The 17519-nt window shown below is 34.3% G+C and overlaps 3 protein-coding genes across 4 annotated transcripts in view; 2 read left to right on the top strand and 1 right to left on the bottom strand.

Annotated features, from left to right (window-relative positions):
* Nucleotides 1-256: 256 nt before the first annotated feature.
* LOC119645360 lies at nucleotides 257-2706 on the bottom strand. The gene is made up of 2 exons (XM_038045531.1): nucleotides 1963-2706; nucleotides 257-1884 (listed from the first exon to the last, which is right to left on the bottom strand). Exons 1-2 carry the CDS (start codon nucleotides 2528-2530, stop codon nucleotides 1283-1285), a joined length of 1170 nt encoding a protein of 389 aa, XP_037901459.1. The 5' UTR covers nucleotides 2531-2706; the 3' UTR covers nucleotides 257-1282.
* Nucleotides 2707-4434: 1728 nt separating this feature from the next.
* On the top strand, nucleotides 4435-7381 carry LOC119632130 (putative GPI-anchored protein pfl2). 2 transcript variants are annotated; one of them, XM_038024904.1, is made up of 5 exons: nucleotides 4435-5058; nucleotides 5123-5641; nucleotides 5696-6744; nucleotides 6802-7009; nucleotides 7117-7381. In XM_038024904.1, exons 1-5 carry the CDS (start codon nucleotides 4743-4745, stop codon nucleotides 7326-7328), a joined length of 2304 nt encoding a protein of 767 aa, XP_037880832.1. In that variant the 5' UTR covers nucleotides 4435-4742; the 3' UTR covers nucleotides 7329-7381. The 2 variants fall into 2 exon arrangements, with proteins under 2 accessions (XP_037880832.1, XP_037880833.1); XM_038024905.1 differs by having other exon boundaries at nucleotides 4438-5058; nucleotides 6802-7019; nucleotides 7117-7289.
* A 5881-nt stretch (nucleotides 7382-13262) lies between these two features.
* LOC119632010 (alanine--glyoxylate aminotransferase 2, mitochondrial) overlaps nucleotides 13263-17519 on the top strand; it is a 4771-nt gene continuing 514 nt past the window's right edge. The window contains exons 1-4 of the mRNA XM_038024679.1: nucleotides 13263-13508; nucleotides 15973-16297; nucleotides 16370-17067; nucleotides 17332-17519. Of these exons, the coding sequence (XP_037880607.1) occupies nucleotides 13490-13508; nucleotides 15973-16297; nucleotides 16370-17067; nucleotides 17332-17519 (1230 nt within the window). The 5' untranslated portion in view covers nucleotides 13263-13489. The remainder of the gene's footprint in view (nucleotides 13509-15972; nucleotides 16298-16369; nucleotides 17068-17331) is intronic.

Below are 17519 nucleotides of genomic sequence, written 5' to 3'. Positions count from 1 at the left end.
TTATATACAACACTTTGCACATATTTATGGAAACTTCTTCGTTTGTGTTTGCATTTATGATAATTAGAAGCGAGTTCTTGATCCCATTTAGCTAAGTTTCCAACTAGACAAGGAGATTTTATTAAACAAAATGTTAAGTCTTCATTTAAGAGTTTTAAAGCAAATACGACACAAATCTTTAAATTCAATCTTGTAAGAGCGATCAGAAAAATTTGAGAGCTAGTTTATTGCTTTAGGCAAAACTTGGAGAGTCTATACGCGAACATATATATATATACACATATATGTAGCTATATAATATGTGTTCCAAATATCTGGAAAATCGATGTAATAACACGAATCGGAACATCAAGTCCTTAAGCAATCACGCCATATGTATTTTAGTATTACTTCGTCAATTGTAATAGATTGCCTAAATTGGCAAATAAATTAATTACCATTTTTGGTCATCAGTCGAGTCATTATAGAAAAGAACTGATCTGAGCGAAATAGAACTTCTTGCGCGTACCGTTCGCCCATATTTTCAGAATATGAATCTGTGGCCACAAATTTTAAGCAATAGAGATTTGAATTGTTTCTTTTACCTAGGAATAAAACTCAAGATTACTAACCTTATTCCAAAGGTTAAAAAATGGTCATAAATCACATTACTTTCTGATTACGTTTATTCTTTTCGGATTTAAATTGCATTTCTCTAGAAGAATGGGGCAAAATTTATTGTAATTATGGCATTAGTAAATGGACAGACATGGCCAAATAAATGAATTGCATTGTCGATGCGGACGAGTCTACGTCTTCTGCGAGCTCTAATGTATATTTTTCAATTCAGTACGCCGCAGCGAGTGTCGCCTGGAAATTAATTTTATTGTTTGTAGTCTTGCTACACACTACGTGTTTCTTTAACAACTGTTTATTCTTCTCCCACTAGAAAAGCAGATAAGTATGAGAAAGTAGTACCGCTTGTAGTCTCAGCTCATTCACATTTTAAGAAATCTTTACAAATATATATTCTAGTTAGTTGTGAACACATGCCAGGTACATTTTAGTTACACAAAGTTTAGGTTGCATTTAAAATGTTTGAAACCGCATTGAAAGCGGGCGCTGCCAAACTGCATATCCAAGTACGCACTTCAAATATTTTAATCGTATGGGAATTTTAATAGAAACGTATGTCAGCGAATAATATGTTTAACAAAATTTACTTCTCTTTTTGCTTCTGTCCAATGTCTACATTTTTTGCGCCTTCAACCTCTAAGGTTTCCCCAAACTCCCAGTCATACCATCATGTTTGTGTGTAAGTAGATTGAAAGCCATCAATTAAGTCGTTATGTTGAGTAACGAAATCAAAATCAATCAGAGGATCACAGGTTTGCGTATGTTGCGTATGATATAAACTGCCAAAAGGAACATCTGCCGTCGCGGTAACTGTTGTGGCTGTTGAATTTGTGGTTTGTGCCTCAGAGCACGAATTTAACAGACATTGTGTAAAACTGGTTTGAGTTTCAGTGGATACCAATAATTCATCATGAACGTAAGGATTGGTAGAAGTTGCAGTTGAAATAAATTGTACTGCATCCCCTGGCGATTCTCTAGATGGCGAAGGCCAGTTAGTTTGAGTTTGTATATCAGACAAGCCCAATTCGCTAAGGAACTCATCACAAGTCTGGGTATACATGTGAGACGATTGGGCCAACATCGGGTCAAGGTATGAATTGTTATCACTGGAATTATTCATAAATGGTTCAGTTTGAGTTTCTATATCTTTCAGCAATAAATTTATATCATCCAAATTAGTATGAGCTAAGACTGGGGCAATGCTCTCATCACCTACAAAGGTATCCGTTTGCACGCTAGTCGCACAAAGCAACTTAGGATTTGTTTTATCTGCAAATTAAAAATAAAAGAAAATTGTATACATTTCCCCTGTTTTTCTTTGTATAATTTAATGAAAAACTTGTTTACCCTTGGGTTCGTTTGGTTGTTGCTCATTTTTGATGATGGTATGTTTAACAAATTTTAAAGATTTGGTGGGTACTTTACAATCATTTTTTTTTAAGGGTACCACATCACGCACGGCATGCCCTTTACGTTTTCCATGTGTTAATAAGGCTTCGATGCTGTCATACGTGGATGTACACACTTTACATACGAACTTTTTTCCGCAAAGTTCCTGTTGATGGATTCTTAGTTGGCTTTCCTTAATAAATGTTTTCCCACATTCGGTGCAACTGAAATCTTTGGGCATGTGGACTTTTTGGTAATGCTGTTTAAGATACTTAATAGTTTTGAAATGTTTTCCGACCAAACTACCATAACGATAAACGCAATTGTCTTCGGGACAATAATATAATCGAGGATTCATTTTTTTTAAAATAGGCAACTTATGACGCTTTTCTAAATGCATTTCATAATTGTTATGATTATGAAAAAATGCTTCGCAACCCGGTTGCGAGCATTTGATTTTTTGATAAGGCCTTAATTCCGCTGGTGTCGGTGTCAAATGTTCGACTTTTTTAAAAGATAAATCCATATTTGCGATAATAATCTCCTTTTCTTCTCAGAGAAAAGTTCGCTATTCTTGGAGTTTTCATCAAATTTTGCCTTTTATTTACTAGAAAGTGCTGTCAAGTTTTTTGCAAATTAAAATACACTAAGCAGAAATCAATATTTTATTTATTTCATGATGGAATTTGCAGCAACAACCGCATACGATACTAGTGAAAATGACATGAATGTTGTCTACTTTTTTAAATATAAGATATGATTACTTATAATCACTAGTATTGTTATAAAAATTTACCGTATATATGGAAGTCGGGCGGTTAATTTACTGTATATGTAAAGTCGGGCTGTTTATATAAACTAATGTTTTATGTGATATTCAAAGCAAAAATAATCATTTAATCATTCTTTTATGTATATTTTATTTTTATATACATTTATTTAATATAAAATGAATATAATTCTTCTAATCTTTTACTTGAACTTTATACTTTTTTAATTGGATATTTTCTCAAGGTAATTGAATAATTAATATTTTTTTATATAAAAATAATAATAGGTAAAACATTTATACATCAAAAATTTAAAAAAATTTTTGTAATTAAAAAAAATCTTAGAGAAATAGGGATCGAGAGGAAGGTTTAGGTTCGAAGCCACATTATTAGGAAGAAGTGCAGATTGTTGTCTTTGAAATGTTAGTTGCGCTTCACATAAAAAATGTATAGTATTACAAGCCTGTCTTTATGATGTTACAAGCCTGTATTTACGTAAAATGCGTTAGCGCATCCAAGCTAATGACCGCTAAAAATTTTTGTTTTCCATTAATACGTTTTAAATTGAATTATAAATTGAAACAACTCAACGACCAAATTATCTAACGGACCAAATTATCTAACGGACCAAGTGAGAGACTTGAGACTTTGAGAGAGTGTTGAGACTTTTTTTTCATTTCTTATCGTTTTTTTCATTTATCTCGTGTGTACTCAAGTGATTGAAAAAATTTTGATTAATTTTATATTGTAACAATTTTTTTTAATAAATGCCTTTTCCAAGTGAAAAAATGATCAAAGTTTTTGCAAACACCTAATAATAAGACCAAATATTCATCGTGCTTCTTTTTTTTATCATCTTGCATTTAAATTGGTGTGTTGGTACGCTATAAGCAATTTCAAATTATTCTAATATGTATTTAGTAATCGATTATTTATTGATAAAAATCTATCGTCATAAAATAGCGTTTATTGTCAGATAAACTAAAAATATAAATTTAGACAATAAAATTGTTAAAGGCATATAAAAATCGGCTATCAGAAGCGGTATTGAGCAGGCTTTACAAGAAATGCCATGCGCTCGTAACGACGATCAGATATCGTTTCATGCATATTGTATCATGTCTTTTCTTAATTTAGCAGTGGTTTGCAGAAAGCAGAGCACACTAGAAATCCTCTTCCTTTATATAATCATATATCATTAATAAACCGAAGAAGAGGAAAACTACTCTTCTGCGTGGAAAGCTTAACGATAACATTGCAATGTTAGATCTCTGGCTTAAAAATCTAATAATTAAGTGTTGATTACACGTACATACTTTTTCTTGCGAAGAAGTAACGTATCATTTGCTACAAAAATCCTCTTCTTTTTTATAGAAACTGTATAAACACTTACCTAAGTGTTTCAATGTTAGGCTCTGAGACATAGATTCTCGTTACGTTTCAGTTTGCTATTTTCGCACAAGCATTCTTATTGATTGTCAAGAGTTTCGAATTTGAAAAAAGAAGAACCCAGCTGATCAGCTGATATAGTATAAAATTTTATAAAAATATAGAAAAATACATCTCTGCTTAAACAAATATGTAAAAAATTTTGTACCAACATTATAGAGATTTTATATCGAGATACAAAAAAATACACTCTAGAATAAGAGTACCTGTAAACACTCAGCTCTGCACCTGGCAATATTGTTCTGTATGCATGTCACAAAAAAAGAGTTGTCAACAAAAGGGATAAAGAAGATTGCAAGAATTTATTTTGCGAAATAATTTATAGAAAAAATTTAAACTTAAATAATTTACTGTATAAATATCTCGAGTGGTCGAGAAAGCCAAAGGAAAGGCTTTCACATTTCTATTTTGGAAACATTATTAAAAGTTTATAGAAAGAAGAGGAAGCATTATTGAAAAAATACGACTTTTTTCGCTGTCCGTAGATTTTCCTTACAGACTTTTTGAACATACAACGTAATGGCCAATGAAAATGATACCCAACAGCAACAGCAGGCAAATATCACAGAATGTCAAGCAGAAGTGGACGGAAATGACGATCATTTTAAGAATTTTACGCAAAATGCTGATGGCGAGAACAAGGATGAGAGTTCCAAGGTTAAGGTTACTCATACAAAAGATAACGCTGAAAATGATTTGCCCACAGCAGCGATAACTAAGTTAAACGACCTAGTAGCTGATTTAGGTGTAAGCGGCTCAAGGTCTCAATTACCGGTGGATTTTGGTGATTATACAAATATTAGAGCTACATCTGGACCGATGGGCGTTAGAGAAGGTTTGTATTAGGAAATCAAATGAATTTCAGAAACGACGTGTTTTGTGAATATAAATGATTTCAGGTTTAGCCACGCAGTTATCATTAGATTCGTGTCAAGATGCCATTAATGCCGGAACGCAGCAAAGCGTTCACCAACAACAGCCACATCCTACGCAGAATTCATCATTTTCATTTAAACATTTTCTCAGCAATTGTAGCGTATTAACAGCCCCTTCTAGCACGGTAACCTCTCTGGATCCTTCTAGCACTGATATTGGAAATAATGGTACCACCACAATTACTTCAACAATGGCCACAAAATCACTGCAAACTTCAACAGGGGCGCGACCAAAAGTACCTCAAACGAATTTAGTATCTTCAGCAGCGACATCTTCACTTAGTGTGGGTGGAGGGCCTGATGGATTGAATAGTAACGCCTCAAAAATGAAGCGTTCGCCACGTTTTTCTTCCTTTGATTCACAAGCAAGTTTGGCGGAATATGCCGGTGCAACGGCAACATATACAGATTTAGCCTCCACAGCTGATAGTTCCACAGATTACCGTTTATATCCAGACGATCGAGAACATGATGGATTTACTGGTATGTATACGATTACGTTTAAAAGTGAAACATTTTATTATTTTTGTGCTCTAGATTGGAATCTACCACCAACAAGTGGCTCTACGAATACCAGCGCATCGGATTATGAACGTGGAAGCCAATATGTGCCACGTTCCTATTCGAATTATGATATGCCTCGACCACAGACCTCACCACGTCGCCGTATCGGTGTTGGATCCATTAGAGAAAATCACCGCCCTACTCGATTGGCCTTAAATATTAATTCTACGGCTCCTGGAGCAGGTGGCAGTGGCAATGTTTGTTCAGGGGCCAAACTTAAATTAGATTTGCCACTGCAACAGCAGTCAACAAGTCAAAGCGGTAGTGTGATTAGTTCGGGAGGAGGAATTCTACGTAAGAACGCCGTTTCTTCCCGACCAGACTTTCCACCGGCTGCTTTACCTCCTGGCGTCGCGGCCGCTTTACCCGATTTTGTACAAGACCATTGGATGGATTCATGGTATTCACATGACATGCATGTAAATTCTCCACCCACTTCGCCAGCGGGTGGTTTCTTCAGTGAAATGACAGGTGCATCTGGTGATGCAGGGGCTGACAGCGACGGAGGCGTAGTTAAATTAAATACTGAAAATAACAACAGAGACGGTCCGTATATATCAGCCTTAACAGCTAACAGTGCTAGCTTAAGTATGGGCTTGCCTGAATCAAATTCAACAGTAGGATCGAAAATGCTGCCAGATTTCTTATCCGATGGTCCTATTATACACTCTTCGCAACGTTTGGCCGACATAGCAACCGGTTTGCCGTCCAACACTGTTGGTTCCCCTGAGGAGCCCACGATAAGTACTCAATTATCCAGGTTGCGTGATGACAACGAACGTTTGCAAAGAGAGTTAAACGAGATGCGCAATGCACTGAATGAACAAACACGGCGAGCAAATGATTTAGAACGTCAGCTAGTGAAGCAGACAGAGAAAACATCAGAAAAAACACAATATCATAATAAAGAAGGAACAACAACCAAATCATGTAATGACGAAGACGGAGAATCATTCAAAAAAAGGACGTCTACGGTCCACAATCATGTGGCTAAATTAAAGCAACAAATTAGTCAATTAACGGTGAGTAATGATTGGATGGAAATTTCACTAGATATTAAGAAGAAAATCTTGATTTAGGCCGAAGTCGAAATGCTACGTCGAGAGAAAGAGCTAATGCGTGAGGAAGGTGCTGTTGGTGGTTGTAGTCTACCCAACTGTGATCGTTCATATGCGGCTGCCGCAACAGCTTCAGGAGGTTTGCGTAATACGCCAGCAGTAGGTATTCGACCGTCCAGATCACAACAGATAGCAAGAGATCTACAAAGAGCTGCTACAAATGCCGAAAGTAATTTACGGTAACTTACAAAAAGAGAAAAAATAAAAGAAGACGAAAACTACCTAATTTATTAAAATAGAATGAAAGTGCTGATCTATTGCAATGGTCTTTTTCAGGCAATTGCTCGCTGGTGTTGACAATTTACGTCAAATGGCAGCAGATATTGAATCTGCGGATATCCAAAACGATTACGACGCAAGTCCAGATTTGTTTTCCGATTTTTTGGATGAATGCGATGATTATGAAGAATATCCGGGAGGACCGGCTTTGTAAGCCGCTAAAAAAAAAAGAAAATAAAATAAATAAAAAAAAGAATAACATAAAATAAGGCCAGAGAGAGAGCACGTACATTTTACTAAATAATTGTTAAGAAAAAAAAAAGAAACTTGCAAAAAAAGGTAAACAGCTACGCACTGTTGACTATGGAGGAGAGCGAGAAAAGTGGCAATCCTTACAAATGCAAAATATTTGCAACAAATCTTAAGAAAATCATTTTGTGTCTGTTGTAACTTTTAAAACTCGGCGAAATAATTTATTTAAAGATGTCCTTATTTTGATTGAGAATCCCATGTATGTGTGGACGTGTACGTTATTTATATTTCTTTTCGGTTCCTTATATATATATATATTTTATCTGTAACATTATGGTACATATTTATAAAACTTAAAACAAAACAGACCTGCACGGAAGATAAAAAACATTATATTTACTATACAAAAACAGAGCATTAACTAACAATCTTCAAAAAGGCTTAAGACAAACAAAAACTTGGATCTATATATTTTGCAATCAATAATAACATAATAATAAAAATCTTTGTATTTTCTCCTCATTTCCTAAACAAAAAAAGAAAAAGAAATCATGAGAATATTTTAAAAGTAAAGTAACAACAATAACATCAGTAACAAACAATGTAATTCAACATTTTTGAATTTTGTTTTTGCAAGCAAAAAAGAAAAAAAAACGTGTATTTATTTATAATTGTAATAATAAAAGGAATATATTTGCAGCAGTAGAGTGGGCTTTATTTTGCGGTTTGTTAAGTATAAAAATTAAAATATAAAAATAAATTCACAACATTAAGAGAAAAAGAAAATAAAAAAACAAATTAAACGAATTAATCACAAATAAAGCAAATGTTAAAATCAAACTAAAACTTATTTCTTGTTTCCTTTCCAATCGACCAAAAATGTTTCATATTAAAAGCAATGACTTGAAACGCGTTCATCATTATCGGATTATATAGATTTCTACTTTGTCTATTAATTAAATGATTACTAGTTAACTTGATCGATTACTAGCATATATAGCACATGTAGCATATATAATTGCTGGCAATGGAAGTGATAAGAGAAATGTCATTAATAGATACGGGCGGAGTATTTGTTTCTTTTTTATAATTACATGGCTATGGAAATATTTCCTTTAGGGAAGCGGCAGACGAAAACTAACAACGGAGATCACTTATTACTTATATGTCATTATTGCCTTCACAGGCCTTGGAAACTTATTGCGAAATGCACCTTGTCTTTGTTTAAGTTATTTTCATTTACCGGAAGATTCGACTAGAGAAGCAGTGTGGATATATATCGTATATATTTCAAGTAACATCTTTTGGGAACGAAAGACGAACCTTTGACGAGATTCAATTGATTTCCGACCTTGACACGACAGTCTCAATACGAAAAACAAGTAAGAATATTGTTGTTGGGAAAGGCCGACTATTAGATAAGGTACATCACTCCGCCTAGAATGGGTTGTCCACTGGTTTTGGTGATAATACACCAAATGTTAAGCATTGTTTTCAAGAAAGTCCGCATATTAAAGGATGCCCGAAACGTCACATAACGCCATCCAAATTTCGCAAACATAATTTGCTTTCTAAAAATTTTATTTTTCAGTTTCCGGATCATAAAAAAGTAAAAATTGCGTCTTTTCTCCATATAAGGGTTTGCTTTTCGTGATAATTCCTACACATGTTAGGGTCGAAAAAATAGCTTAATGTAATCGAAATTTCCTACCGTTAATTTTTATCCTAAATTGCTATATTATCGACCATATATCATCATAAAATATTAAAAATTAAATCTTTACTATTCGCGAGAAATATTACATGGTATCCCAAAACATTAACAGTTAAGTCTTTTTAGGAAATAAGGATTTATGTTTACTGAGTATCCTTACATGCGGTGGTATCCAAAAAATAGATGTGCGTGTTCCAATTTTGGTAAGTTTGACTTGGTTGTCAATTTACTATTATGAACCAATTTTCACAATGAAATAATGAATTGTGCCTTCTTACCGCCTTTCGTAGGAGCGGTTATATGAGATAGGGTTCAAAAAATTGCCACAGTCGAATTAAATTTTTCATACCAATTTAGAATGCCGAAATGCTGTTACTCAGCGAGTTTTGTCGAAAAATTTTCAAAATTGCACATAACAACTACTTAAAATGAAGTGTTTTCTGGGGAGCGGTCGAAAAAGCGGGCCTATCCGAACCATTTTTAACAGGGTTCATGCTTGGATCAAAACACGTCAATGTAATTCATCATTAAATTTCATCAAAATATCTTATAGGACGCGGACAGACATAATAAGGACATGCGGACAGCTGAGAATTTATATCCGTTGAGAAAATGATTCTAAATTGATTGGAATAATAAGAGACGTGTTTATCTTAAGCCGTTCTGGATGTTACGTACGTCCATGTGGACTTCCTATAACCAGTATCATGAGCGGCGTAGGATATAGTGAGACTAAATTGGAAGATCTAAAAGTTTTAAATAAATAATATAAGAGGGGGAAAAATGATTCAATTATTATTTGAAAATATCGGACGAGAGCCGATATAATCATTTGAGATAAAGTTTAAGAAAGTTTCTAATCGTGATTTCAATAAATCGAGCGACGGCCATGGCTAGCTCTACCAAAACTATGTCCTCTTTATGGGGTTTCCGTTACAAATTTCAGTGTCTTGTAAGTATTTAACTGATCAAGTATATTTAATGAGACAAATATAAAGAAGAAATTGCGAGACAATAGAAATCATAAGTTATCGGCGATGATCTTATAAAAAAAAAAGAACAATTGTTTACTTGTCAATATGTTTGTGGGAGTACTGATTGCATTTTGAAGTGTCTGATCTATGAAAGGGAATTAAAAACATGCATATAAAAATATTGCACTGATCTCTAACGAAATCTTAATAAATTTAGCTAATTTCGATCAGGTAGTGATAGTTCCTTAATCAATGTTAAGGTTATTTCTGATGTCTATAATCATCAAATCTTGGTGGAAGCAATTTTAAAGTCGTCATTTTATCGCGATTAATAATGACCAGACGACCAAAAGGAAAAGTATTTTGACGACGCGAAGCCCTTGTAATGATATTTCGCAAATCACTTACGTCACTTTTATTGTCCCCATTCCTTACAAAGTACATAATGATTTGTGGGTTGACGACTTGTCTTCACGTTTTCATTAGTAAAAGCTTATTAATGGTTTTAACTGAATTTTTTGAATAATGCTTCCTTGTTGATATTAAGCAAGTGAAAACATTATAGTCACGGTACGCTGATTGTTATATACCCTACACCACATTGCCTAATAGGATTCTTATTTTTGCACATCGAATACCAAAATTATACCCTCTTTTTACATGAACTTTCTATTATGGAACTGCATATTAAAAATTGGACTTCTTTGCAAATAAGGGTTTACTTTCCATAAGACTGGTCCTGCCAAAGAGGTTCGAAAATTATATATATATACTCAAAATTTCTGTCAGACTAATATTACGGATCAATTGTCGTCACAAAGTATTAAAACTTGAACTTTTCCGCTTTAAAAAATAAAGATTTTTCACAAAAATTCTTATATAGAATAGGGTGGGCGGTCCAAATTTGGTACGGTGAATTTTTTTATCTTAAATTACAAATATGCGTTAAGTTTCATCTAAAAATACTAAAATTTAGACCTTTTTGACCTATGAAGGATCAATCTTCGTGGAAACCTATTTCTACAGTTGGATCCAAAAAAGGGGCCGAGATAGTCTAAAGTTGGTACAGTTAATTTTTTTGCTTTAAATTACTATTGTGATCATTATGATGCATTGAAAAGTAGACCTTTCTGTCATATGAACTTCGGGTTTTGTTATCTGAGAGGGGATTTAAAAAATTGCTCTAGTCGATCCGAAGTTTTCAAAGCAATTTAGAATGCCAAAATACTTTACAAACAGGGCGTTATATGGGGAGTGGCCGAAAAAGTAAATCGATTCGAACCGAATAATAGATGGGCGTGGATGTGATTTTTATCTATTTTCAGAGTAAAGTGCAAGTTCATTTGTACGCGTTGTACCTTATAAACAACAAGGAAAAAACGCGGAAAGCAAACGTGCCTGCAGTGTTGGTGGCATAGACATGCGGTTTAGGTTACTTTCAAATTCTTTTGCAAATTTGCAGAGGATATTTTCGTTTTTGCGAATGGGAGAATGTTTACCACAGATACTACACATTCTGCCGACGAGCAGACGAATGTACGTATGTGCTTTAGAAATTTGAAACTGGTTAATAATTTATACACCTTAGGCGGTTAAGAGGGATTTTGAAGTTTGCTTCTACGAGTTAGAAAAAAGTATTGAAAATAAAATCAAATTTTGATACAGTATAATAATTAGTAGGCGTGATCAATTTTTTCCATTTTATGGAGGTACTGCAGCAGCACCTATAGAATACACGCACGAATCTTTGTACATTTATCTACTGTGGTTTACGAATAATGAGCAAAAAATCGATTTTTTCCCTTTCGAAAAACAGAGGTACTCTATCGTTACGTAGTATTGTAGAAGGGTCCTTGGATCGATTTGGCTCGTTTTCAATACCAACCTTTGTACAAGAACATCCACTATTTCTGCTAAATTTAAAGTCGATAGTTTAATTTTTTAAAATATTTTTAAAAGTGCTATGAATATTTTTGGTACACTTAACATATCATCTGCTTGGTGCGGATACAACGAGCATTTCAGAACATTAAGCTGGTCGTTGAACTTCTTTGTACGGAAAGTTTTAAAATTAAAATTTCTTATTTTTACATTCACATATACCAAGCGATTGTCGACTTTTTAAAGAATTTCGCATTTAGACATTAGTATCCCCTGGATACTGATGCATAAATACTTGCATTACATTTCCATTCGCTGAAAAAAAAAAGAAAAAAAATGTTTATTTAATTCATTCTAAGCAACGCAATTCGTGCATTTGAACAGGGTGCTTGGAAATTTTGTAACAGTTGAAGGAAGCGCGAGGAAGGGAGAGAGTTAAACGGGGTATGTGTATGCATAAAATCAGTCTACAGTTGAATACATGTACATAACAGTCGAATTCGATGGTTATTGACCTTACTCTAGATAAAATAACAGTTTTCCAATTACTATTATTGATTCATTCAGCGCCGATGCTAATCATGACGCGCTCAAAATTCTTGTTTTTCCAAATTCATTACTCTTCTTGTTTATTTGAAAAAATCTTCTGCCGAACGCCACCAAGCACGGACAAAGGCCTAAGGTGATGCTGCTTCATCAATTGTCGGTTTTGGGTTCAACGGTTCAAAATTGGCGAGACGAATTGACTGAAAATGCCATTTTTTCGACGCTTCTTGCAAGAATTGTCCAGGATACACTTGTGCAGCTCAAAGGGCCGCCTTGCCAATTACCACTTGTTCAGATCGATACAGCATGACTTAGCTTGCACGCAAGTCAGCAAAGTTGAAGAAGTGCGAAAATGGGTCGGTAGGTGGATCGCTGGCAAACCAATATACGTATCATTACGTTTCTTTGGCTTTGCATAAGCGCAGGTAAATTGTCTAATTATATGACCCTGTAAGTAAATATAATATAAATATATATTAAGAATAACAAGAATACCAATAAATGGCTCCGTTTATGCATTATGTGATTTAAATAGAAACTTTGTTTACTTTATCTTTCTCCCACTCTCTCTCACTCACTCTCATTCTCACTCTCTCTCTCTCTCTCTCCCTACACATCTCTTCAACTGCATTGCATGCAATTCTTTGTGTGTGTGTGACAAGTACATGTCATATATGAAATTATCTCTTTGTGTAGGTAAGAATGAAAAGACAAAACATGAATCCAGTAAATGGAAATGAAATTTAAGAACACATTGACAGCAAGTGCAACAGTTATGGGAACAAGCTTTACCGCTTTAAGTCGGTAATCAATTTCTTAATCTTTCATTAAACATCCGACAAATTTACAAAATTATCGTAGGATTAGTTGTGGTATCGCGTTCAAACCGAGCGGGTTTAAGGTCATTGAAGAAAACGAAAAAAAAAAATAAATAAATAAAAAAAAAGACATCGTGAAAATAGAAAACAACTAAATATATAATATATATTTGAAAAAAATATATAGATATATGTACATATATATATGAATATATATATATGTATAACTATACATCAGAAAGATAATGTCGAGAAATATCTTTGGTAAGTGATAAAATTTCATTTATTTGTTTACTTTATTTTTTCTAATAAATGAATGCGTACATGTGCGCAGAGGAAAAATATGGAAATAAATCATTCGAGTTATTGTAAACAAATAAATAAACAATTGGTTCGTTATTGCATGAAGGCGATTGAATGCGACTAACAATGATACTTTACGCAAAGTAGAAATTTTATAGTTGTAAGGCATTGCCGGCATATATCGGCGATCCCTTCAAGAACTCATCCAGCACTCGATAAGCGAGTGGAGTTGAATGAAGTTAGCCAGATCTATTTATATGGGTTTCTATCGGAGAATAAGTTTCTCTCGTAGGTCGATACATTTTTACGATCTAAGACCATAAACTCTTTGTTTTATTGAACCCTTCTAATAGTAATATTAATATATGCTTAGGTTTAACAATTGGCCAAGTTTGGACATGAATTCGACTAAAAATACTTATAATTTATTCTTCCTTCTAAACTATGTCCTCAAAATAGTTACATATAGATTTTTTCACTTCAAGTTAGATTTTAATTTTCTTTTCCTTAGAAAAGCTCGAAAATCATTCAAATCGTGTACTAAGTGTAAGCTTAAGTAAAAATATATAAAGTGCAGCTAAATCGTATAAGAATACGATATCAAATTTGGCAGATATCGTATTATCAACTCATAGGAGGTAAATATAATGAGACCGCGCTTGCATTCTTAAGCTTGGGCGAGATGTTGTTTTATTTTTAAATTTATAAGATTTATGTGTATATGTATACTTACGCATTTATATAATGCTTGCAGGATAATCATTACCAACGTAATATGTCCCAATATCTTCATCGCCTCACGTTTTACCCATCGAGTCAGAGTCTTCATCTTTGTAAGATGAAGATAGACTTTATGAACTTATTAACTGGTGTAGCGCATCCAAATATAATAGAAACATTTATACGTATGAAATCAAACTTAAATAAATAATTAAGAAAACAAACATATTACATATACAACTAAACATCTACGACCAGTCATTACCCCCTTTGCAATTAGCCCGATGTACCATTGAGAAAGGCACTCTTTTTTAATTGACATTTACATTGACTTTGACTTAACGATCGTAGATAAGGAATTAGCTATAATATAACACTACTTTAGGCACATGTCAACGTTACCAAGTTCAATGATTATAAAATGTGTCTGGTTTTATCTGGTCTATACTATATACCATAATAATGAAAACTAATTTAACCTTGAAAAGATTACGCAATTACTTGCAAATGATTAATAAACGAATAAAAAATATGAATATTCAAAGGAAATCTCTCTGTATTTCATTCAACTTAGGCTTATTACTTACAAGCAGTTTATCTTTATTGTTAGTAAAAAAACAAGTAAAATCTTATAGTGGGCCAGGGCACACCATTAAATACTCTACATCACTCGGCCGCTATTTATATAATAAGTTGTTAATAAGGTGTGTTGGGAAGTGGTCGGGAGTGGTCGGAAAAGTGGTCCGATCTGGACCATCTGGGCATATCCGTCCGTCGATCTATCTATCTGCGCAACTATGTAGTACCTGTGGTAAACATTCTCCCGTGCGCCTACAAATTTGCAAAAGTGTTGAAAAATGACTTGATGACCTGCCTTTACTCATAAAGTACAACACATACGTCATATAAATTTCCACTTTTATTCTAGATCTAGAAATAGATAAATTCTGCGATGTCCAACCAATCTTATAGAGTATGAAAGCGCAATTCTCTTCCTTTTTTGTTAGTCTTTTTTGAGATAACGGTGATGGGTATAAAAGATTCGTTCACGATCGAATATAATTTTCTTACTTGTTTTAATTACCTATTGACAGTCACACACGCTGTAGTATGGTTTGGTAGGGTTAGCGTTAAACAGCCACTAACTTTTACTTTGACTTAAATTCCGGGCCTACCGACGTCCTTGATACATACTTCCATGATTTATAAATGTTTAGAAAATTTAATGTGTCTCGAATGGGGGCGTGTAAGCGTAGAATATTTTGTGAAGTAAATGTGGAAAATTTCAACCTTCTAAGTTTTATAAGTTCGAGGTAACAAGGAAATACTTACAAATTTTTTTTAAGAAAAACGCTGTTGCGTTCAGTTTGTACTCAACTGCGGGCTATGCTGTGATCAGTTTGACCCATTTCCAATACTAACCTGTGTGCAAAACTTCCAATGTTTCTACCAAATTTGAAGTCGATATCTTCACTTTTGCATCGACGAGACGGCCAATAACAAACACCATACCGGACGGATAGACATGCCTTAATCAATTCAGAATTTCAGGTTAACCAAGAATATACATACTTTGTAAGACCTACGACGCTTCCTTTTGGGTCATCCATATATTATGAAAAAAAAAAAAACGAAATGAGTATACCCACGTCCTTCAATAGGGATTATAAAAAAAAAACAACACATAAACTGACATTTCTTGCAGCTCCTTCTTCCCGTCGTCTTTTATTTGGCTTTGGGCAGCGTTTATCGTCTACTTTAGAATGTCCAACTCCAAAAACTACGAGCGTGCCTATAGTACAGAATGAAATGCCGGATTGTGAATTCCAGCCTCCATCCTATCGGGGACCCAGTTATGAAGATATAAAAAAATTGCGTAAAAATCATTTGACGCCGAACATTTTGTCTTATTATAAAAAACCATTACTTATACATGCGGGTCACAAGCAATGGCTATATGATCATAATGGCAAAAGGTATTTGGACATGTTCGGTGGTATAGTGACTGTTTCAGTTGGTCATTGTCATCCGTAAGTATTGATTGATAAAGTGAAATCATATCCTTTGCCTTAATCGTAACTATTCTCTTTGGATTATTGAAGAAAAGTTAAACGAGCTTTAGAAGAACAATCGGACACTCTTTGGCATACTACGAATATTTACATGCACCCTAAGATCCATGAGTATGCAGAGAAATTAACTGCTAAATTCCCAGGTGATTTAAAGGCTGTATGCTTTGTGAATTCTGGATCAGAGGCGAACGATTTGGCCATGCTAATGGCCCGCCTGCATACTGGTAATCACGATATTTTGACTCTTCGAAATTGCTATCACGGCATGTCACCCTATACTATGGGCTTAACGGCTCATTCGACATGGCGTTTTCCTTTGGCTGGTGTTTCTAATGGTATACATCATGTTATGAATCCTGATCCTTATCAGGGTTTATGGGGCGGTTCACATTGCCGTGACTCTCCAGTGCAAGTGAATCGCGAATGTAATTGCAAGAAAATCGGCTCCTGCCTGGCTAGTGATATGTATTATAAGGAATTGGAACAAACTTTTTTGCATTCTTTGCCATGCGGCAAGGTGGCTGGTATGTTCGCCGAATCCATACAAGGAGTGGGTGGCACTGTACAATATCCTAGAGATTATATTAAAAAGGCAGCTAATTTGGTAAGAGCTAATGGCGGTCTATTTATATCTGACGAAGTACAAACCGGTTTCGGACGCACCGGTGAATTTTATTGGGGATTCGAAGGACACGGCATCATACCGGATATAGTCACAATGGCTAAAGGTAAAAATGAAAAATATTAAAATGAATTTTTAAATATGATAATAAATATACTTTAATGTTGAAATTCATAAAAAAGATATATAATTGAACTACAATATGCTATAAGAAGTGAATTTGAAGCTATTTCGGCCGATCAGTTGCAAGTTTTCGTAGAGAATTGGTACTTAAAGTATTGGATGGATGCCGAGCTCGAATCTCAAATTTTATAAAAAAATATTTTTATTATTATCGTTTAATACTATTTTTTTAATTTCCTTCTAACAGGCATCGGCAACGGCTTTCCCTTGGCTGCTGTAGTCACTACACCAAAAATTGCTAAATCTTTAGGTATGGCTTTACATTTCAATACTTATGGTGGTAATCCTTTGGCTAGTGCGGTCGGTCTAGCTGTACTTGAAGTCATCGAAGAGGAACAATTGCAAAAGAATTCTCTGGAAGTAGGTACCTATTTT

Source organism: Glossina fuscipes, unplaced genomic scaffold (genome assembly GCF_014805625.2).
Source record: "Glossina fuscipes isolate IAEA_lab_2018 unplaced genomic scaffold, Yale_Gfus_2 1, whole genome shotgun sequence".
Taxonomy (NCBI): domain Eukaryota; kingdom Metazoa; phylum Arthropoda; class Insecta; order Diptera; family Glossinidae; genus Glossina; species Glossina fuscipes.
The sequence above is the reverse complement of the archived record's forward strand: the minus strand, read 5'-3'. Positions and strand labels throughout refer to the sequence as shown.